The sequence below is a fragment of the Oryzias latipes genome, chromosome 17, assembly GCF_053564925.1.
Source record: "Oryzias latipes strain Hd-rR chromosome 17, Olatipes_Hd-rR_3.1".
NCBI lineage: Eukaryota > Metazoa > Chordata > Actinopteri > Beloniformes > Adrianichthyidae > Oryzias > Oryzias latipes.
The window spans coordinates 35576959-35599009 of NC_136253.1; the positions used below are offsets into that span (position 1 = coordinate 35576959).

General features: G+C 47.5%; 5 protein-coding genes across 6 annotated transcripts; 2 read left to right on the forward strand and 3 right to left on the reverse strand.

Annotated features, from left to right (window-relative positions):
• The first annotated feature begins 746 nt into the window (after nucleotides 1-746).
• Nucleotides 747-4156, forward strand: LOC101170877 (ras-related protein Rab-8A). Its single transcript, XM_004079469.5, has 8 exons — nucleotides 747-975; nucleotides 1460-1520; nucleotides 1767-1827; nucleotides 2042-2119; nucleotides 2201-2290; nucleotides 2403-2468; nucleotides 2565-2615; nucleotides 2712-4156. The coding sequence occupies exons 1-8, from the start codon at nucleotides 843-845 to the stop codon at nucleotides 2799-2801; spliced, it is 630 nt and encodes a 209-aa protein (XP_004079517.1). The 5' UTR covers nucleotides 747-842; the 3' UTR covers nucleotides 2802-4156.
• A 161-nt stretch (nucleotides 4157-4317) lies between these two features.
• cib3 (calcium and integrin binding family member 3) lies at nucleotides 4318-6532 on the reverse strand. The gene is made up of 6 exons (XM_078935034.1): nucleotides 6341-6532; nucleotides 5814-5848; nucleotides 5525-5636; nucleotides 5076-5223; nucleotides 4554-4749; nucleotides 4318-4479 (listed from the first exon to the last, which is right to left on the reverse strand). Exons 1-6 carry the CDS (start codon nucleotides 6389-6391, stop codon nucleotides 4458-4460), a joined length of 564 nt encoding a protein of 187 aa, XP_078791160.1. The 5' UTR covers nucleotides 6392-6532; the 3' UTR covers nucleotides 4318-4457.
• Nucleotides 6533-7285: 753 nt separating this feature from the next.
• Nucleotides 7286-9489, reverse strand: admp (anti-dorsalizing morphogenic protein). The gene is made up of 5 exons (XM_004079467.5): nucleotides 9056-9489; nucleotides 8849-8985; nucleotides 8642-8764; nucleotides 8386-8575; nucleotides 7286-7898 (listed from the first exon to the last, which is right to left on the reverse strand). The coding sequence occupies exons 1-5, from the start codon at nucleotides 9348-9350 to the stop codon at nucleotides 7480-7482; spliced, it is 1164 nt and encodes a 387-aa protein (XP_004079515.1). The 5' UTR covers nucleotides 9351-9489; the 3' UTR covers nucleotides 7286-7479.
• Nucleotides 9490-12197: 2708 nt separating this feature from the next.
• On the reverse strand, nucleotides 12198-15906 carry pnhd (pinhead). 2 transcript variants are annotated; one of them, XM_023965493.2, is made up of 7 exons: nucleotides 15563-15824; nucleotides 15286-15381; nucleotides 14946-15079; nucleotides 14549-14825; nucleotides 14293-14474; nucleotides 13328-13386; nucleotides 12198-12502 (listed from the first exon to the last, which is right to left on the reverse strand). In XM_023965493.2, the coding sequence occupies exons 1-7, from the start codon at nucleotides 15597-15599 to the stop codon at nucleotides 12352-12354; spliced, it is 936 nt and encodes a 311-aa protein (XP_023821261.1). In that variant the 5' UTR covers nucleotides 15600-15824; the 3' UTR covers nucleotides 12198-12351. The 2 variants fall into 2 exon arrangements, with proteins under 2 accessions (XP_023821261.1, XP_023821260.1); XM_023965492.2 differs by lacking the exons at nucleotides 12198-12502; nucleotides 13328-13386 and having other exon boundaries at nucleotides 13876-14474; nucleotides 15563-15906.
• A 1416-nt stretch (nucleotides 15907-17322) lies between these two features.
• On the forward strand, nucleotides 17323-21636 carry LOC101168244 (serine/threonine-protein kinase NIM1-like). The gene is made up of 4 exons (XM_004079536.5): nucleotides 17323-17737; nucleotides 17813-18076; nucleotides 19092-19360; nucleotides 20271-21636. Exons 1-4 carry the CDS (start codon nucleotides 17674-17676, stop codon nucleotides 21021-21023), a joined length of 1350 nt encoding a protein of 449 aa, XP_004079584.1. The 5' UTR covers nucleotides 17323-17673; the 3' UTR covers nucleotides 21024-21636.
• Nucleotides 21637-22051: the final 415 nt, after the last annotated feature.

Consider the following 22051-nt stretch of genomic DNA (forward strand, 5'->3'; position numbering starts at 1 on the left):
TTTCAACCTGAATCATTGCATTTTTATACTGTATCATCAACATAACGCCTTCTATGGGACCACTGCATCTCCCAACATTAAAGTTATGCCTTTCCAAGTTACAGAGCTTCTATTTCAATAATTAAGTTTGTATATATCATAAATTGTATAAAATGCAATGGACAGACCATTTGGAATGATTGTATTCATGGTCCAAATATAATTAACAAATGATCCAGAAATATTGTTAGGCCTTTAGAGAAGACCTGACGGCCCACTACTGGATAAATGACTGTGTGGCCTTTTACAAGAGTAACTCACAGGTATTATTACTGTTGTCTGTAGAGGTAATCCTTTAATAGAAAAGGGATTAATGAACTAAAATAAATGTACTTTTTTAGGACATAACTACAGTTTGATGAAATAATTTATATTTGGACCTATTTATTTCTAAAAATGTGTGCATCAGGACTCCCTCTGCTTCATAGACAAAGTTTATTATATTTAGATAACAAATTTCAATTAAAGTGTTTTTCTCACATTATCTTGCAATGAAGAATATAAAAAAATATAGATTGAAAATAACTTATTTTATTTAGAAGTGACCAAATGAAAAGAGCAAGATAATGGTTTTCAGAGCTGCTAATTAGTCTTCTGAATATGAATTTCAATTTTTTACCGTATTTACTGGAAACGTGTTTCATTTTATGAGATGTAATGGTTTAAATGTATAGTAATGCATCGTTTGGGCACCGGCGCCTGTAGAAGCGGCTGGCGGCGCTGCAGGTGAATTCCGGGCCAGCAGGGGGCGCTGTCTCCGCGTTTAACACCTTCCGTCATTACCGGGCGGGATTTCCGCATCTATGTCAAGTATGGCGAAAACATACGACTATTTGTTTAAATTACTGCTAATCGGAGACTCTGGAGTTGGAAAGACCTGTATCCTGTTCAGGTTTTCAGAGGATGCGTTTAATTCTACGTTTATATCAACAATAGGTATGTTTTGTCCCCGGAATCATACATTATTTTCGGTTTGTATATTTTCACGGGCATCCTATCCGGTTGCGACTACTTGCTGGAATTTGAGTCAGACTATATTGAAGAGAGTGTTAAAAAATCTCAGTAAAAGTGCGTTCAAATTTTACATGTATAGTTACGTATTTTCCTTATAATGGTATTTGGAAGCCATGCGTTTATATCTTCTGAGATGTCAATGCGCTGAAAGCGATAAGATCGTTTTAGACTCATGCCGGGTGGAAACTCTGAGAGGTTAGCTAGTATTAGCCGGGGGACCCGTCTACTCTCTGGAAACTGACCGGAAAAGCCGCTTTGTGGCCCATTAAAAAGACACAAACCAGTCTGAAACTCTGGCCGTTTAGGGTTTTTCTATAAAGGTCTCGTGTCTTGTGCTAATGTATGAGTTTTTTTCCGTCAGTTAGTCAGCTTTTGTTTAACAGTTCCGGTCCTTCTGTCCCTGCAGGTATTGATTTCAAGATTAGGACGATAGAGCTCGACGGCAAAAAGATAAAGTTACAAATATGGTGAGAGCACTTTTGATTGTTTGACATCCTAAAACAAAGGAAGAGTTTGTGCCTGAATTGTTGAGATCTAAACAGATGCCACAGATTTTGACCCTCAGCTGATTTAGTGAAAGTGTTTGTGTGTAAACTCTGCTGGACATCATGGCTACATCCAGATGTTTTGGCTCCTTTTACTCTGAAGACAGTTATTTCTCTGGAATCAAACTGGATGCAGACGTTTGTGAATCTGTGCTTGTTCTCCATCAGGGACACGGCCGGTCAGGAGCGTTTCCGGACCATCACCACTGCTTACTACAGAGGAGCCATGGTGGGTTTCCCGCTGTCCTGCGCTTTCTTTGACCGCTGTGCTCAAACCTGCGGCTGCATCCAAGCGTTTGACCTCATGGCCTTCAGAAATGATGGCGATGCGCTCTAAACGTGACGGGCTTCCTCCATCAGCCCCAGAGTTTGAGCACAGCAGAATTGGATTTCCTTTTTATCTGTCATGTGAACTTTATCATGTTTTGTGTTTTCCCCCACAGGGCATCATGCTTGTCTACGACATCACAAACGAGAAGTCTTTTGATAACATTAAGAACTGGATAAGGAACATTGAAGAAGTTAGTACCAGCAGGTTACGTCTTTAGCACCTGGGAAGGTCAGCGTAGCGTTTTAACGTCCGTTTAACGTGTTCACCGCAGCACGCCTCATCCGACGTGGAGAAGATGGTTCTGGGCAACAAATGTGACATCAACGACAAGAGGCAGGTGACCAAAATGGGAGGAGAAAAGGTGAGGAGAATCAAGACTATGCAGATATGTTTTTAGTTATGGGATGTAATGGATGCTGAAGCTTTCAGGTGGCAGATAAAGGGTTAACTTTGTGTTTTCTCTCGTCTCATAGCTTGCATTGGAGTATGGGATCAAGTTTATGGAAACGAGTGCAAAATCCAACATTAATGTTGAAAACGTAAGCAGGCCCACCTCCCAAGAGGACCAGAAATCAAGTATTCAATGAAATCCAAAGAATTGACGTGTATTTTTGTATGTTTGTGTGGAACTGCAGGCGTTTTTGACGCTAGCCAGAGACATCAAAACAAAAATGGACTCTAAACTGGTAAGAAAATGAACTTTATTGTCAAATCTTCTCTTCTTCAGTCATTTTAGTGGGTTGAAAGCCATGAAAACAGAAGATTGTGTTGTTTTGTTGCAGGAGGGCAACGCGCCACAGGGAAGCAGTCACGGTGTGAAAATATCGGAGCCTCAGAAGAAGACCAGCTTCTTCCGCTGCAGTCTGCTCTGAGGAGCAGAGCTCTGGTTCTGGGCGTCTACAGACTCTTCCTTCCTCTTTCCTCCTCTTCCATGGCCTTTTCCTCAGACAGCACGGACCACTATGGTCAGGCGGGGAGGACACCTGGTCTCCAGAGCTTCCACGAGTCTTTCTTCCACTCAGGAGTTTGGATGTCTTCATGGATCAGAGCTGGTGAAACTGGGACCTTTGACTTCACGCAGAGTTAAGTTTGCACAACTGAGGATGAGGATCTGTAAATTATTGTAACTGTTTTCAATACAAATGAACATTTACTTACATTTCAAGAGTTTTTTCTTCCTCTTTCATACGAGCACTGTAGCCACATTTCATTTTCACTTCTCAGAGTCATATCAGCCGTCAGCGACCGTAGAAAAGCTTGGTGTTTGCTCGTCCCCGGCCCGCCGCTGGACTACCTTTCAGATCCAGAGAGCAGTTCTGCTACAGGACGGTGACCGTCCTGTAGCAGAACTCTAGCTAACGTCGTTTAACCTGTGCTCTTATTGTGCGGCTGTTCTGGAAAATCGCTGATGGCGGTTTTTCAAGCCTCGTCATGAAAACCGTTTCCCGTGTTTGTGGGAAAGTTCAGGTCCGAGGAGCGCCTCGCGTCTGCGCCGTCTGACGGGACGACGTCCGGCCTGACCTCCACGTCTGTGGTGTGACAGGCTCCTCCCTCCACGCAGCTTCCTGTGCACTTTAGCAGTAAAAGCCTTTGACGTGTGTGTAGTTTGGTCCTTTAATAGACGTTTGTCTGACTCTAAATGACCTGCTCTGTTCCACCATCAGTTCCTGTGATGACTCACATGTTCAAACATGTTTCCCTGTAATCACGTATGTTGATGCAGTATGTAAGCATGAAGGACATCTCTCAAAGTGACGGTTGACCGACGTTCAGCTTCATGTCTGTGAAATGTCATGTTTTCCCTCCTCTTTCAGAACAAAAAGTCACCTTTCATTTAAATTGTGTGTCTTAACTTTCACGTGTTGCTGGTTTGTGTTGTGTGATTGCTGAGGAGTGTGTATGTTAATGTTCCTCCAGATGAATGTCTGTCTGTTTTTGGGGTCATCCTGAGGGCGTCGTGTTCTCCGGTCAGAGTCGAGCCGCAGCTTTAGGACGCGGCACGTTTCCAACATCCATGCGTCCCCATTGTGAACATATCTCCACACGCGTGTCATTGCTTCATAGACTGAACATGATCATCTGCTTTGCTTCTGTGTAACACGAGGAGAGTTTGGGTCAGAGACTGTAAATATGTCCCAACACACCATGTTCTGTCTCAACCCGTCTAGAATGGATCTACGCTCTGTACAGACGTGTACTTTTGCTTTATTAAAAGAAGAAGATGAAAGCTGTGAGCGTTGTTTTCATTGAATGGACGTCGGCCCTCGTTTGCCCCCCAGGAGCTGCTCCGATGACCAGCGGCCCTCCCCTCGGCGCTGCATTGTGCGCTGCTGCTTCTTTATATTTGTGTAACCAAACCCCTTCAGATATGAAAGGAATCTGCTGCCGATCGTCATAATTAATGAGCCGGGTCCTGGTGGGACGGCCGATGGACCGCGGCTCCGTCCGGCGGCGGGTCAGGGTTTGGGACGACTACTTTCTACAGACCAGATGGTGAAAAACAGTTTTCAGACAAACGTTCTGGCTCCTCAGATCCGAATGTGGAAGGTGCTGTGGAGAGACCAGAACCGGATCAGAACAGGCTTTAATGGAGCAGCGTCGATCCACACGACGCCTGAGCTCACCTGAGGAAGTCTGGAGCCCTGACGATCATGTGCTGGAAGTCCTCCAACGAGAGGCGGCCGTCGTTGTCCAGGTCCGCCTCGTCCATCACCTTCTCGCACACCATCTTCACCTCGTCCTCGCCCAGCTCGCCGCGGGTCAGCTTGGTCAGCGTCTTCTCCAGGTCCGACTTGCAGAGGAAGTCGTCGTTGTTGAAGTCTTTGGGGAAGAATCAAACGTTTGTTTCATAGCTTTGGGGTCAGAAACGAGCCGCTAAAACATTCAGATATGTTCTGGACATACCTGATCCAGGTGATCAGCTGCCAGTGGGGCATTAATGCAGACCCCCGAGGCCTCGGGGGTCTGCATTAATGCCCCACTGGCAGCTGATCACCTGGACACACCTGATCCGGCTTTAGGGGCCGTACTTGGTGGTTTTCAGGTCTGAATCCGTTAAATTTGCCCCTAATGTTCAACTGAAAACCAAAAGAATCTGGAAGAGGTTTGAAGGGACGTCTCCAGACGAGCGTCAGAAAAGTCTTTACCGTAGATCTTGAAAGCGTAGTAGGCCTTCAGGTCCCGAGGCGCCATCTCGCTGAGAACGGAGAACATGTCCAGGAAGTCGTCCAGCGACATGTTTCCTTCTCCATCCTCAGAGAAAACCTCCGCAATCCTCTGACGAAACGGGTTGTCCTGGACCGAACCGACACCAGAGACGGTCTGGTTAACAAAGCGTTTCACAGGTCGAAGGACGGAAAGGCTCGGATGGAGGTTGGGTCTCTGGACTCTGAGCGGCCACACCTGTTCACCTGACTTTACCTGAGAGCTGCACAACTGACCTGCCCTCTGGAACCCACCGGCATTCTTCAAGTTTAAGGGAGTCATGTAACGGATAACCTTTCAAAGAATTCTGTCGATTAGCTGCTCGTGCATTATGGATGGGGATGGGGACGGGGGCGGGCGGGGGGTGGCAGAGCGGCGGCGGCGGCTCTACCTTCAGCTCGGGCATGCTGCCAATCAGCTCATATGGTAGCTTCACATCTGGCTCCTTGGTGTAGTCGAGAGGAACGAGCTGTGGGGCCAGATCCCGGTACCGGTAGAACAATCTAGAGAGAACATAGAAAGAATTTCAAAATAAATGTTTCCAGACTTGTATTTTGAAAGGACAGCCAGTGAAGCTGATTTGAAGACAAAAAACAGTCTCAATAGCAGGATGGTGTTTAAAAGTTACAGCATTCAAGACAAAACCAACAGAAATAAGATGCAGACATGTGAAGGCTCACCTGAGAATCTCTTTCCTGGTGAAATATGTGCAGTCCTGCTGAGAGACCAGGACAGGTTAGCAGACCCCACAGACCCTGCAGCCCTGAACGTCTTCATCAAACATTTATTTCTCATCATCTTCAACCTTCCTGCTGCTAAAGTTAGGTTGGAGTCATCAGCAGCACAGTTCAGATTTGTTTTTGTGGTGGTTTACCTTCCTAAGGTGTTCAGCGTTTGAGACGCCGGGACACGCCCACATGTACGCATATGTATACTGGCTTTAATCTGCTTCTATTGTTGTTTTTATTCTGATGATGCTAACGCACCATTGAATGTACTCTATTCTATTCTGTCGGGTCCTGTTGTCAAACAGTCTGGAATGAAACAGGAGCAGAATAATTCCTGATGAGTCAAATCTGATGTTCAGAGAACCTGCAGGATCCAGAATCCAGAACTTCTATGTCCTGAATGTCCTGAAGTTGTTTAATGACAACGCTGAGGAGGTCTTCAAAGACACGAGGAAGTCTTCAGGAGGTGTTCCACCCACCTGGTAGGCATCCAGCTGCTGTGCCGTGAAGATGCTCTGCTTACTTCCCATCCTGGAGCAGCAGGTCCATGGCTGCAGCCTGGAGGGCTTTTTATGGAGGGCAGTTCAGATATGAAATCCTGGCACAAAAGGAGGCCGGAGCCAAAGAGGAGATCGGGTGTCGGGTCGCAGCCGGGCCCTTTGGTTGCCACTATAATGGCAGCAGTTTATGGTTCTGTGTGCTGAATAGGAGCCCGTGTGGCAGTGAATGAGGGCTGTCGTCGAGCACCGTGCCAAGTGGTTTCAACCCTTTAGTGCCACGGCACGGCCAACGCCTCGCTCCCCGATCAGGTTACCATCCTCTCTGACGGCCTGCTGGGACGACTTTTTGCAGAGAAACGGTTTATTGCATCTGATCAATGCAAACGGCGAATGTTTGAGGGACGCGGAGACCTGACCTGAACCCCCCCACACACACACACAGAGGGAAACTCAATGAGCGTCCTAAGTGTGTTTGTCTGATGGGTGTGCTTGTGAATCAAGAACGCGGTTCTGCTGAAGTTCGGCTGACAAGAGGTCAAAAGTCACCGAGACGACGGTTCAGATTCACTTTCTATTCAACTTTATTGCAAAGAAAAACTTTTAGTCAAAGTAAATTTAAAAAATGTCTTTAAACTTTTTATTCAGACAGCTTCACCTGCCCCTCTGAAGGTAACTTTGACCTCCTCACCTGCACCAGGTGACTGACTGGCTCTGTCCTCTCAGAGCACAGCGGCGCCCTCTGCTGGGGGAACCTGGCAACAGCAGGCTCCCAACAATTATTCACCTGAATGAATAATACTTTTGTACATGGTATGAATCATAATTCAGTTTACTAATGCATTTTTTAAATTGTTTAAAGTTTATCATGTTTATCATTTGAGCGGATTTTTTAAAATAACAAAAAAAACATTCTGTCATTTGACCTTTATTCAAACTACAATCCCACTCAGCAGAAAACACAATATACACATTTACATTTGTGTAAATAACACATCTGTCATAAACATATATTAATATTTATGAATATTTACATATTTTACAATCTTTGCTCAGGTTTGCCTGTTAGTGCGGCCTCAGAGTGATGCTGGCTGTGTGCGTGTGCACGTGCGCGCTCATGGTCAGTGGCAGCCGCAGCTCCCAGCCACCATGTCGTTGTACTGCTTCAGCACCACGTTCTCGTCATCATCAAAGTACAGCAGGTTGATGGAGTGCAGTTTGTCCGGCACACAGCACGGCGTCTCGATGCCTCGGACCAGCTTCAGGGCGTTGATGATGGACTGGACGGTGGCGTGGTTGGTGGGCCTCATGTTCTGACCCAGAGGGAACGGGCAGGAGCCTTTGCAGTGGTAGGCGTTGTAGCCCCTCGGCGACACAATCCAGCCCGACCAGCCGATCTCCTCGAAGTCCACGTAGAGGGGCAAGCGCTGGCAGGGCTTGGGCACGCCGTGGTCCTCGCTGTAGTCCACCGAGCGGGCGGAGCGAGAAGACGGAGAGGACATGGGGAACTGGGGGAGGGTGGAGGTGGACTCCCCAGAGTCTGAGGGAGGAACCGAGACGTCAAACGTGTTAATCTCTACAGGAGGACGGTGTGAGCAGGCATCATGACCGTAAATCAGAACTTATTGGTTTTAGGTTCCGTTGGAATCACTGCACCCTTAACCCATGGGCCATCTTGTGGGGTCCAGATGACCCCACTCCCAACGTTAACGTGCCTTGGATAGCACAAGGGTTAAAACACTCGGGTTATTCCTTCACCCCAGTCTTTGGGTTAACCTTTATATTGTGTTCGGGTCAAAATTGGTCCATTTTCACACCATCAACACAATATAAGGTGTCGGGATATATTGTTGGGTTATAGTAGTTTCATTTTAACCAAGTTTATGGCTTTTCTGAGTTAAAATAAGCCAGGAAGAAATGTGATCCTTTTTGACCTCAGAGTTGGGGTAAAAACAGCCCACCTGGGGTTGTTTGGGGAGTTTTTAGTGAGAGGGAAAGCCCTGGATGAATGTGGAGCTGAAACTCACCTGAGCTCTCCAGGGTGGCGGACTGACGGCCATCATCAGTGAAGAGGACCAACATGGGCTGCTTGCTCGGGTGGTGGTGGCGTCCTGAAGCGAAGCGGATCAGCTTCAGGTCCACCTGACTTCCCCCCAGAGTCTGAACCACCACATGGAGCCTCAGGTTACTGCCCTCCTCTGTCATCCAGGACCGGACCTTCAGCAGAGCCGCTGTTAACACATGTTCACAGGCTCCAACGAGTAAAGATGAGGAGATGCTTACAGCTGGAGTGATGGTGAAGACCTCCCAGCCAGAGGAGTGAACTGGGAGGAGTCTGGCGGACAGCAGCTTCTTCTCCTGCGTGCTGTTGCTCCTGCTGCTCTCCATCAGCTGGTAGATGCTGACCTGAAGGACACAAACACGCAGCATGAGCAGAAACAGTGACGCAGCCCTGCAGCTCTGACCCGGCCTGAACTTAGCTGTCCGGACCTGGCAGAAGTGGTGCCGGTTGAACGTCTGCGTGGCCTGAGGTCTGAGCTTGAACAGATGAAGCTCCGCCGTGAGGATCTTCTCGGTTTTTGCGACACTCGACAGGTTGAAGCGGAACTCCACCTGCTCACTGCGCACTGCAAAGACAAAGGTGTCGTTAGAACCCGCAGGAGCACCGGGACGCAGCGTTTGGCTCTCCGAGCTTACGTCTGTCATAGAAGCTGCGCACAGTGTTCCCCTCCAGGAGGGAGGGGTCTCTGGTCACGCCGTCCACATCCGCCACAGTGTTGTACAGATCCAGCATGTACTGGGGCGGCTGCTTGTGTCCGTGGACGGCGGGGGGGTCCTCCATGCCAAAAACCTCCAAAAGTCTCTTGATGGCTGCAGAGCGAACTTCCTCTGACTCGGCATCGGCGGGAAAATCGTTGAAAGGATGCCGAGGAGAAGGGCGCGCGGCGGCGACGCACAGGAGCGCGCACAGGCTGATCAGGAAGGGCCGCATCTGTGCGCTTGGAGGAGCAGATTCCCGGACGGCTGGAGGACGCAGCTCAGAGTCGGAGAGTTTGACCAGTCCTGAAGGCTACAGACTTTATATGAGAGCCCCCCTCAGTCCCCTCCAGTGCCCCCATACCCTCAGTAAACAGCAGTAAAGATGCTATTTGGCCGCTAATGTAAATCAGCAATCAGCCAATGTAAAGGAACACTAATGGCGACGTTAACAAGTCCATTGTCTCCGCGTCTGGCAATAAAAGCTCAAATCCAGGAGAATCAACGTTTCTGCAGATGCTTTTCTGTGGAGCAGCTGTGGTGTAACGTGCTTCCAGCACCTTGAGAAATCCTTTAAACAAGGGAAATGTCGATTTGAAGACAGAAATTGAGCTGGGGTTGACTTCCCGGAGGCCGAAGCTCTTGGTGGGAGGTGGCTTACTCTCAAAGGAATCCATTAATCTACAATAATGGATTCATTGTTTAAGGTGGAAACCAATTACGCACTGATGCCAGCTGCACTTAGAGATATTTACATAACCGCTTCACGCCTCGCGGCTTTTCAAGTCATGGAGCTTTGGCACAAAGATGCGGATCTTTTTCTCGGTTCCGGCGCGTATTTACGCATCAGATGTGTCCAGGAGGCCTGAACTTAATTGAAATATAGCCTCCAGAAACTTTATTTCCTGTTTTCATTTCAAATTTCTTTTTACTTTTCTTTCTTTCTTTGTAAGGAACCTGCGTTTTCTCATCTCTGCGCACTGTTACGCATGCGCCAAAGACCTGCTACCTGAGGCAGTTTCCTCTCTTTAACATACTTTTTGGAGATCAAAGCTTTATTTCGCCGCGATACTTCGCGGGAAATCAAAACAAAAAACAAACAAACTCGGGATTAAACAGAAAACTGACATGAAATTGTTGCTTCACACATCTGCCCCAACACGAGGAGCTGAGCACCTGCGCGCGCGCTCTGCACGTGCTTCCCCTGCTTGTTTTCCCCTGTTCTTTTAAACATTCTCTCTAAGCTGAGCATGTGCAGATTAACCTTTGAGGGCTTGTTATCCATCAGACATTTTGGATAAAAACACAACGGTTTATACAAAAACAACAACCTAATTGTATTTCTGACGTCAAAAGAGTAAAGGTAAAGAATCACATTTACTTAATTATCTTCAGATATTCTACTTCAGAGTACTGGGGTGTGCCACAACATCGATATGGTGATATATCTCGATATTTAGTCCCATGATTGATTCTCGATGCGTCTTCATCAAGTATCAACCTTTTATTTATGAGATTGGCTGTCGCGGGCGGACGAAGAAGAATACACATTTAAACAAAAATGGCGGAGGGGAAAAACAAGGAAAATAGTGAGAGCAGAGGCAACAACAAACGGGATTACTGTTTAAATGTACAAGGGGCTCCGTCCCTGCAGCGAGGTGGAGAACGAGGGGTTTGGGTTTTTATTGAATGCATTAGAGCCACGCTTTGACATTCCCTCCCAGAAATAAGATGAAGAAATGATCCCTGCGCTGGACGCCCAGACCAGAGCTATGGTTGAGACGGAAACAGCAGAAAGAGGGGGGCTCATGTGTGACATGGAGTCCTACGTGACATTCACGGTGCATTTTATTAATAAAGGCTGGGAAATGTTGTATGTCCTACAAACCTGAGCAATGCAGGATCCCAATTCAATTCAATTTTATTATATAGCCCAAAATCACAACAATAGTCGTCTCAATGGGCTTTTCAATAAACATGAAATCATGAAGAGCATGAAGTCATATAATTCAATAGGTTAATAACTAAACTAAACGGAACGAAACAGACTAAACTACCGGTAAGCATCCCTGACCTTAGACCCCCCCCCCTCCTCCTGTCTTAACGCTAAAAAGCCTGTGGTTCTCCAGAAAAACATGAACATTTAAACATCACATGCAGATTTTCCCCCAAACGTTTTGTTCACAAAGATGTTTACTTTTAGATGCTCTTTAAGTTCTTCATAGATTTTATTCCTGGTCATTTATTTTGAGAACAGTTTAAGTCTTAAATAACTTAAAGGAAAGTTTCTAGCTACTTAATTTTTGTTTTCTGAGAGAATTATATTTTTGTTTCCACCACATTTGCACTAAATGGTGTCATTTATTTTTAACAAAGACACTAGAATTTGTTCACAGAATTAATATCTGATTTACAGCTATTATTTTAAATAATGCTTTAGCTATGGTTTTGTTTTTCAAAAGTTAATACCAATGTGCCTGGCAGCTACTTGACTTATTCATTTTTGATCCTGTTTACAGCAATTCTGTACTAAATAATGGCTGCTGTTCATGTTCACTATTGTTTAAACCGACTTTTGCAGATATTTCCAAATGAAAATTGTCATTGTTTGTCAAAGACAGAGTATTACTGATTACAGAAATGTTACACAAAAGTCTGTTATTATTACACAAAATAGGACACAAGTTGTTTATTATTATATTGTGTTTAAAAACGAAAAAAATAAATGGGGAAATATTTTCCAAAAAGTAGTTTTTAAGTTCTTCTTTCTTAAAGTTTGATAAATGGTGAGTTGTTAGAGACAACATATCGATTATCACAATATCGTCATATCGTGATATCGTGAGCAACGTATCCCAAATCGCATCGTATCGTGAGGTACCCTGTGATTCCCAGCCATACTAAGCAGTACTTTTTACTTCCATGTTGGTAGAATTTAAGTTGTTGTGTGTAGTCTAATAATAAAATAGTACTTTTTGAATTTTGTGTGTGTGATTTGAGGAAATGATGTGGATTATGTTTACACGTTCTCAGCTGCTGTGACGACCACTACGATCCAGCACAGATCATAAAACAAACAATAGTTTTCTTATGTTTATATACAAAAGTATGATTTCTACATATATTACAAATAATACAATAATATTTTAAGGTAGAACGTTGTTGACATGCTATGGGGGGGGGGTCTGTTTGCCAGTCTTTGGAGCAGTTGAGGGTGTCCAGCAGAGGGCGCTGTCCTAGGACTGGCAGAGGCAGGAGGTGATGGACAGGACGGTGCGCGGCTGCACGTGATGGTCGACTAAGCTGTGGATCTCGTAACCTTCAGGGACGCAGGAGGTGGACTGACGTTCCGACCACAGATAGCAGCTTTCAGGATCCGATGAGCCTCTGCAGCACAGAAATGAACCAAAGTCATTCGAAGAACAACCCGTCCCTCAGCAAACAACTAGTCTATTTCAGTTAACTATGGCTGTGTCTGAATTCCTTCCCTTCACTACATAGGGCGTTTACCATTTTCAAGTGTCTGAATCCACAATTCCAAAATCCAGAGCCCTAGAAATTTCCCAGAAGTCTCTGTGAAACACCAGTGTGCTTCCATGCTCACTAGATCAGTGAATATAGACCACAATGCATTTTTTTTACCAAAGCAAAATGTATTTAAATGTATTTTTTTAATAAACCATCAAAAACAGTGGACTCATAAATAATCGTCCCAAAACGCTCATATCAATGAGATTTTAACTTCCTGAAATCAATGATGTCATATCCGCCGTTTAAAAAAGTAGTGAGCGTGGCGTCTGAATTGCTTTTCACATCCAGGGTTCTAGATAGTACAGCACTGTATAGTTTTTTAGGGGTTAGGGCCTACAAGTATTCTTAGTCTTTACTAAAGGTGTTACTTTTTATATACTACCAAACCACGTAAACTTGGAATGTTCCAATTCTGTTCATGTACTCCCTATACACTCACATGGTCTCTGTAGTACTCAAGTAAACTTCATAAAAAGTGTAGTACTTTCAGCTACAGGCGTTTGTGTTGCTGCAGAGATCTTTTATTCTGAGTTTCACAGGTTTAGTGCAGTGAAGTCAGAGCACAGCGATCTCTGAAGCTCTGAGAGGAGCATTTGGTCAGGAACATCAGACGAGGACGAGGGTGAAGGTGTCAGAGCTCACAGGCTGTTGTCATGGGGGGGTGGGGGGGTTCGTACTTACCTGAGAAGGCATCGGTTTCCTGTGGAGCAGCCTCCCAAACATCTGCCCACGTCTATTTCCTGACAAGAATTAGCAGAACAGAGAGGAGGATCAGCCTCAGCTGCTAACAAATATTGACCCAGTTGAGTCTGAGAGCAGCTTCACGTGTTGGGGGCTTTGGTTCAGCGGCTGACACCATTTGTGTTTACCGCTGTTCCTCTCTGACTTGTGCTCCACAAACATGGAAGACGAGCAGCAGAAGGAACCGTTCGCAGCTCTGAATGGATGGAAACGGTGAAGTTACAACCCAAATCTGTCTTTGGTTCACAGCTAGACGTAGCTACAAGTAACTAAAGAAACAAAAACGATAAAAGAACAAAAACCATCAACAACAAATAGATCAAAGACAAAAAGCATATAGATGCACAAACAGTCTCCTGCATGCGCCCGTCCAAAGCCCGGTAAATGCAGAGACACTATGGGACAGATGAACTAATAATGGCTGTCTATACAGTTTAGGGGGGGGGGGGGGGGGGGGGGGGGACACCCCAAACTCTCAGCATACCCAGACTTGAACCCCCCAAATAGTCTCCCTGCACCCTCTAGTGGCGCTGGCTCAGTCCAGGCCTGCTTTGCTCCTTCAGTCTAATGAAAACTGACGGATTTGTGTCTGAAAGCAGAAAAACAAAAATCTGTTTTTTTTCCACTAAACGGCCTGAAGGTTCGGTTCAGGAGCGATCAGATCCGGCTTTTCACAGCCAGGATGTCATCAGGAGGAAGACGACGTGCTGTCTGATGAATAACCCCCCCATTGCAGTCTGACACCCGGCTGAAAAGCCCCTTCCTGTCTGCTGGATCACAAAGGGGTGTGAAGTGGGTGCCGTTCCTCTGGGGTCAGATCTTCTGATCCAGCAGGAATAATTCATGAAGCTCCGTTTGGAGGCGGATGAGGCGGAGCGGCTGTGTTTGGGAACGTTTTCACTCACTCTCAGCTTCTCCTCTTTGACTCCGTTCTCATGGTGGACTATTTCGTAATAATATTCCACATGGGGGACCCTGTAGCAGGTCTCCTTCAGCTCACAGTCCACCACAGTCTGGACCTGCTCCACCCTGTTGGGGGTTTCCACCAAAACCGAGTCAAACCTGGTGGGGAGGCAGGAGAAGCCCTCTGTGGATGGAGACGGAAACAGCCTGAGATGAAGCAGCCTTCATGAACACCTGCTGGCTCTCCTGATAACACACCTGGGGAGCCCTTGGAGCGAGAGCACCCCCCCACGTCCAGAACAGCCTCGTGGGGGGTCTCAGAGTAGTAGGTCTTGAGCGCGGGCACGCGCATGCACTGGCTGAGCCGGACCTCGCAGTGGCACTCCTGGATGACCTCCACCTCCCGCGGCCCCTCGAACAGGAGCACGCGCTCCACGCGCACGCCTGCCGGCGCGCACACCTGGCTCATCCCGCAGGAGGGCAGCTGGTTGTGCGGCGGCGTGCTCTCCGGGGGAGGGGGGCCACGCGCCCTCCTCTGCATTCAGACAGCAGAAAGAGTTTTAGTCCAAAAAGGTGTGGATGAAAGGCAGGAGACGCTGAAGTCACAGCGCCCCCTGCGGGGGGCTGCGGGGGGAGCAGTCAGAGGTTAACCCACCTTCTTGCTCCTCAGGAAGTCCAGGATGGACCAGGACTGCTCCTGCAGGCCTCGTGCTTGTGAAGATCCTCCCGCTGCTCCGCAGTGAGACCTGCACAGGCCGACATCCACGCTGACAGGACCCCCGGAGATGTCTGAGGGGGAGACGAGAGGTGAAGAACCTGGAGAACCCAGACCGGCTCCACCCGACAGCAGAACCAGCTGGGTGCAGAAAATGAAGCCCCCCTCCATGATGAGGATTCTCTACATGCTGTCTCCAAATCAAAATATCCATTTCAAGATCAAGATCCCAGAGATGTGGACTGAAGGTTCTGGACTGGAGCGGTCCGGTCCGTCTCACCTTGTCCGATGAACACAACATGGCTCTGCCTCCTGCAGCACGCTCGCTGCGTGAAGAGGTTTCTGTGGTCGCTGGGTCTGCTCAGCACGCCGCTCACTGACAAACACACAAAAAGAAGTTCACTTCAGACGAGCTTCAGTCGGTTTTTCTGAGCAACTTCACTTCATTTATGTGCAAAATAATTCCTTTTGTGTTAAGAAAGTGGCCTCATTTGGCATCACTGCAGGATGACCTGAAGCAGACGGATGGAGTCCACAGCAGGAAAGAACAGACTTACAGGTCAGGAGGAGGAGGAGATGTTGAGGTGCATCCATGACTTTTGGCTGAAGGCTTCTCCTGCTGCCTGCTCCGGACTACGCCTCTGCTGACTGATGCCCCAAAGCTTATATAGCACGCAGCTTTTGCCCCAAACGTCACCCAAAGCCAAGCTAATCACATTTCCATGCTGAAAGCCTCAGAGGCCGCCAGCACTTCAAAGGATGCGTCCCAGCGTCTCCCTTTCTGCTCCAGAAGAACCCCGGCCGGCGTCTCCAGAGGACCTGAGCTCCCACTAATGAGGAGCTTAAGTATCCTGGAGCCACGAGGACTCGCTCGTTCAAAGGCTTTCGTCATCTTTATCTCAGGGGGAAGGCGTTTAGCACCTCGGACTTAAAACAAAACCGACCCAAACACACAAACAGGATCAGCATGGGGGGGCCTCACCTTCACAGAGCTGCAGCACCTCCGTGTTTATTCAGCCTCACACCAAATGGCCGGGCCTCCTCCCTCAAATCCCACCTCCTCTTTCTCCTCGCAAAAGGAGGAGCAACAGAGCAACAAATGATCCAGAAACTTCAAAAACAAGTTTGTCTTCAGTCTTAAAGTTATTTTCAGTAAATATTTGCTTTATGATCTTAGTATTTATGGTGTAGCAGTCACGCCTGAATCAAGGCCTTTCCTTTGATGTGCTGATTTTATCTCCTCATTTCACTCAGATTAATGGATCAGAGACCCCCCCCCCCCCCCCCATCCTGCAGCACTTTCTGGTAGAGATCATTATCAGAAGATCCAACAAATGTCACAGAGATTTATGGAGATCCTGCAGAAATGTTGGTTTCCTTTCCACAGACATGAGGTTTCCTTCTGCCAGTGTTTGGTTGTGATTCCTGAGAGGCGTCTTTGTTTCTGTGACCGGACCGTCCTGAGACGTGTCACAGTGTCACCAGTCCAGTTCGCAGAAAAAGACAAGAAGTAGGAAAAAAGACGCCACATATCAGTTCTTTAATGACTTTTAGACCTGATTTTTACATCTAAAACAGAAGCAACAAATAATTATTTGTTTGGTCATAATTCTCAAATATTCACAGAAAACTTATTTCTGTTTTTAGGTCACCTTTTCTGAGGTCCACTGACTTTTTAAAATGTCATTAGTATTTTGTCCATACGTTTTCATTCATGAAACCTCATTCTTTCCCTTTTTCCTTGCTGCATGTCGCTGGACGCAGCCTTCCTCATCACATGAACGCCATCTTTACCTTTCCTCCTCCATCCGTCCTGGCTGAAGACTGTCCCGGGACTCCGCACATGCTCAGATGTTGGCTCTCAATCGGATTATATCGTGCCTCTCATAACACGAGAAGCTGATTATGACTGTCAGACGGACTCATGTCCAGTCTGGAGATGGTTGTTGAGCCTGACAGGAGCTCATCCTTGTGTTATTGCGGGCCGTCTGTGGCGAGGCTCGCCGTCTGGGTCAGCCAATCCTGGCGGGTCCCGGGACACCCGGTCACACCGGGGGCCAGCACGTAACCATATCTGGAACTGAAGCACATCTGCTAAAATATACCTTCCTATTAGCAGCACAGCCAACAACTTTGATTGAAATCTTCATCCTTGAAGCCAAAGTGCTGCTGATGTTTGTCAAAACCTTCATCGTGGATGTTTTTGAGGACGAGTTTGCATTTCCGGGCCCAGATGCAGGTATTTTCTTGTGACCTTCTTGACCTCTACAGTGGTTCTGCTGTCTGCGAAGGTAATCCCCTCAATGCTCCGTCGCAGGAGCTGCATTTGTGTCTAGAGGGGCTAAAGTCACGTCCAGAGACGTTCTGTCTGCATGGGAGGAGTCCAGCAGCCAGGGATTACAGGGCGTTGTGCAGAGGTTGTGGATTACATTCCAGGAGAGACAGAGCCGGTGAGAAGGAGCAGCTGCACGACGCCAACATCGACCGGACATTTCTTCACTGAAAACTTTGAACACTTTCTTTCTGATGCTCACAGATGGTTTGAGCTGAAATTATGTTCAGACGTTCTGAAGGATCTACTTTTACTGAGATTTCTGGTTCGCCTTTTTTTCCTGTGATTTTGTCGCATTTGTGAGAAAATTTACGTCTGGCGCGTCGGACGGGAAGGATGTACTGCAGCAACAGAAACATCAACGCAGAGAAGAGCAAGAGGAACATCACCAAGAAATCATGTGAGTGGAAATGCATCTCTGCAGGTTCTAGCTTCAGTCTGAACGTGTCTTCATCCTCAACCTTCTGCGTCTCAGGGGCTCGTCTCAAGACGTCCCCATGGCCTGAAAAGAGCGTCGCTTTGGAAAACCAAAACGAAAACAGAAAGATGGAGACAAAGCTGTCGGAGGATGAGGTGCAGGGCACAGTCTTTGGGAAGGCCTTGTACAATCTGACCCACTCGGACAGGGTGATGGACGACCTGATATTTGGACGGCGGGTGGGCTTTTACGAGCTGAGGGGGGAGATCGGCTCCGGCAACTTTTCCCAGGTTAGATTGGGAATTCATGACCTGACGAAAGGTGAGACTTTCCTTCCCGCTTTTTCCTTCTTTTTTAATCTTCTGGAGTCGCAGCTTCACGGATCGGGTGGAACACGCGGACGGTCCGTGTTCACGGGGTCAAAGGGTCACGGGGTCAAAGACGGACGGGTAGTGTTCGAATTCCCTCATTACTCTCTAACCGCCAATAGACTGCAGGACAATCCAGTGACACGGATTTTAATCTGTCCCATGATCACTACTTTTTTTTAATCGGCAAATCGATTTGCTGCAGTAAAAACCTGATAAATATGAACATTTTGCAAAGACTTTTTCACGAATCCACCGTGTTCTGACGAGGAAAACTTGGAGGATTCATGAAATATACATTTAAATACCTTTTTTCCAACAACGCTATGCATTGTAGTCTATAATCACCAATGAAGTGAGCATCGATGCACGCTGGTTTTCTACAGAGACTCCCCCAAAAACATAGCGAACGCCCTAAAAAGGGCACTAATGATTGAATTTGGACACAGCCCGTCTGTCAGTTAAAGCCTGTTGCTTTAATATGAGGTCGGCAGTTCTTGTGAGGAGAAAAGTCTTTCAAACTGCCCTGTAGCCACACAAACAACGCCTGTGTGTTATTGGAATATGGCAGTTCTGCAGTTAAGGAACGTCCACAGAAACATGTTTTGAAGCCGCTGGGCTCGCAGAAGGATGCTTTTATTTGTGTCTCCTGACGGTCAGAGTCACATGTCTGATGTCAAATCCAGGCTTGAGATGAATGCGCAGAGATGCTGACATAAACCCTTGTCAGTCTGGGTCGTTCCATATGTCAGAAGACGTGGTTAATCTCATCAACCAGCAACCCAGTAATCCATAACATTTCCCGCCATCTCAGCTTGTGTGTAGCGCCTGAGCCACGCCGGTAAGCCGCTCTGCTGCTGTAATTCAGAGGCTTACATCTGCATGGACAGGAAGTCGATGCCGACCATGTCTGATCAGAGGTAGAAGAAGAAATGACCTGACGGCTTGTCTGTGTCTGCACCCAATAGAGAGAGTGGCGGTGAAGGTCCTGGATAAGGAGCGCCTGGGCAAACCGCTGCACGCCTTCTGTGCGTCGGAAATCACCTGCATGGTGAGGCTTTCCCACCCCAACATAGTCCGCCTGTATGAGGTGGTGGAAACCTTCAAGAGGCTCTACCTGGTGATGGAGTACGCCAGCGGGGGGGAGCTGTTCACCCGCGTCAGCACCAAGGGACGCCTGTCAAACCTGGAGAGCAAGCTGGTGTTTTCTCAGGTCCTGTCTGCGGTGAAGCACATGGTGAGCCCACAGCACACATTACTTCACTGACCGATAACCGTGCACACGCATGTCTGTACATGGACGTCCCTCCACCCAAGCTGCTTCCACAGCAGGTTGTCGGTTTGTCCGCCTGCCGGACAGAGAAACCAAAGCCTGGAGGGGGCGGAGCTGCTCTGAGCTGCAGAAGCTCAGAAGATGCGGTTCTCATCTGTGAGTAAAGACACGAAGGCTCGGTTCTGCAGTTGAAGTTCTGGTCTGCAGCAGCAGCCTGAACACTCGGACTGTAGCTCAGATCTTTCTGTTGTCTGCTGCTCCAGTCCAGCTGTTGAGCTACGTTCACACTGGACAAGTAGGGAGGGGCTTCCTTTTCTTTTTCCACTGTTTACTCTCCGTCTCCTGCAGCTGTTGTGAAATGTCAAAGAGGTGTAGATCTGGACTTTTTCTGTCACAGATCTATTTCGATAAAAGAAAGACTTGGTGTCCCAGAATTCCACAAGCCGTTATTATTCATTTCTCCTCCATGATCACTTTTCAAAGGGTTAATGCTTCCATCAGTGGTAAAAGACGCCCTCCATGCGTCAAAATCCAAGTCCTGGATTAGTCAAAGTTGAACTGGTTGAACTTTCTTTGCTGCACGTTTTGTACGAAGAGCCCAAAATTGGACATAAAAACTGGCATATTGAGAGTTTTGAATGCGGAAGCCCAAAATGCATGTGAACACGACTTTTCATTGAATGTGTGAACGTAGCATGAAGCTGATCTTTGTGCAAAGACACTAAGGAACGGTTCTGCTGCTGACATTCTGGTCTGCAGTGAGCTCTGCAGCAGCAGCCTGAACACTCAGAATCCAGCTCAGATCTGTTTTATTCTGACTTCTCATAAAAGTTCCAGCTGTTTTCTAAACTCTCTTTCTTTTCTCTGCTTCCAGCATGATAACAACATCGTCCACAGGGACCTGAAGGCGGAGAACGTCTTCTACACCAGCACCTTCTGCATAAAAGTCGGGGACTTTGGTTTTAGCGCATCCTGCTACTCCACCGACGTCCTCCACACCTTCTGCGGCTCTCCGCCTTACGCCGCTCCGGAGCTCTTCAAAGACAGAGGTTACATCGGGCAGTATGCGGACATGTGGGCTCTGGGGGTTCTGCTGTACTTCATGGTGACGGCCGCCACGCCCTTCAAAGGTTCCAACACCAACAGGCTGAAGTGCTGCATCCTGCAGGGCTCCTACTCCATCCCAGAGTACGTTCCTCAGCCCTGCCAGGAGATCATTAAGGGCCTCCTGAGGCCGGTTCCCATCGACCGCTACACCACAGCACAGCTCATGAAAAGCGAATGGTTGAAAGGCATCGAGTATCCCCAGGCCTACCCTCCCCACAGGCCCACGCCCTCTGACCTGGTTGACCCCAACCGCATCCTCACCTCAGAGGAGTTGAGTGTGAAGGCAGTCCTGGAGGACATTGGAATCACGGATGCCCATCTTCTCAACAACCTGGATGTGAGGAGCCCCATCACGGGGACCTACAGGATTTTACTCCACCGCATCCAGAGGAGGAGCTCGGTGGAGGCTGCTGGCTACAGCCAGGCCTTCCTCAGGGGGTCCCAGACCAGATTCAGGCGGAGAGCGGGCTCGGACGGTCTGCTGATGAAGCGCCACTCTGTGGTCTGTGTCCTCATGTAGTTCCTGTTCAGGAAGCTTCTGTGAGCGCCGGAAACAAGCCCAACTTCAGTGGAAACGTCACGTGAAGGGCGTTTGCTGCTCTGGCGCTGAACGTGGAGGGAGTCTGTCTGCGTGGTCACCTGAGCTGAAGACGAAGAGATGAAGGTTTCACACACCGTGCGGATTCCTGTGGGTCCATGACGACGCTTGGCGTGACGCTCCAACACAACGTTGGCGTGTGAGCCGCTCACAAACCCACTGAGCGTGGCAGAAGTTTCCAGCTTTTATCTGTTCATCACAAGATGGAAAAATCTAGGTCACATGAATGTTTTGATTATCAATCAGTGAATTGTTAGCAGGAATGGAAAAAAGGGGGGGGGGGTTGTCCAAAAATGTGAAGTAAATAAAAAAATCAGACGTGTTAGAAATCTGAAGACATTTAAATGAAGGAGCGTAGTCAGTGAAACTGTAGAGCTGCGTCATCATGATGGAGAATGTAAATGTGTCACTTCTCAGCTCAACGTGTTTGATTAACAACATTTGATGTTCAGGGCGACAGACCATGCGCTGCCAGCTGTAAAAACATGTTATCCATCCAATAAAGCGTTTTTCTGAGCAGCTTTATGGCGGGAAATATTCTGATGTTCCAATTTCATGACTTCCTTAAAGGTTATTGATTGATATCAGCTGTGGAGACAATATATTCATTATTATAAGTCCTGCTGCCACACAAACACATGTGACTTCCTTCAGAGCCCCAAAAAAGCCCCTTTAGGTTTAACTTTGCCTCAAAGCTGCTGTTGCCCCCGGTTGAGCCCACTCCTCACCTGCAGAACGCCCATCCGCCCCAACCAGACGCAGTGGGAAAGGGACAGTATTCATGGATGTTAAGGTATTGATATTAAGCATTACTAAAGCTCAGTTCTGCCTTTGTAAAAAATAGATCCAAACGTTTCATTAGTGATGTTTGGATTGAAAACAACAGGAGAGTAATCGTTGGCACAAGAATCTATTTAAATGCATTTATCAGTCATTTTAGGTGTCAATCA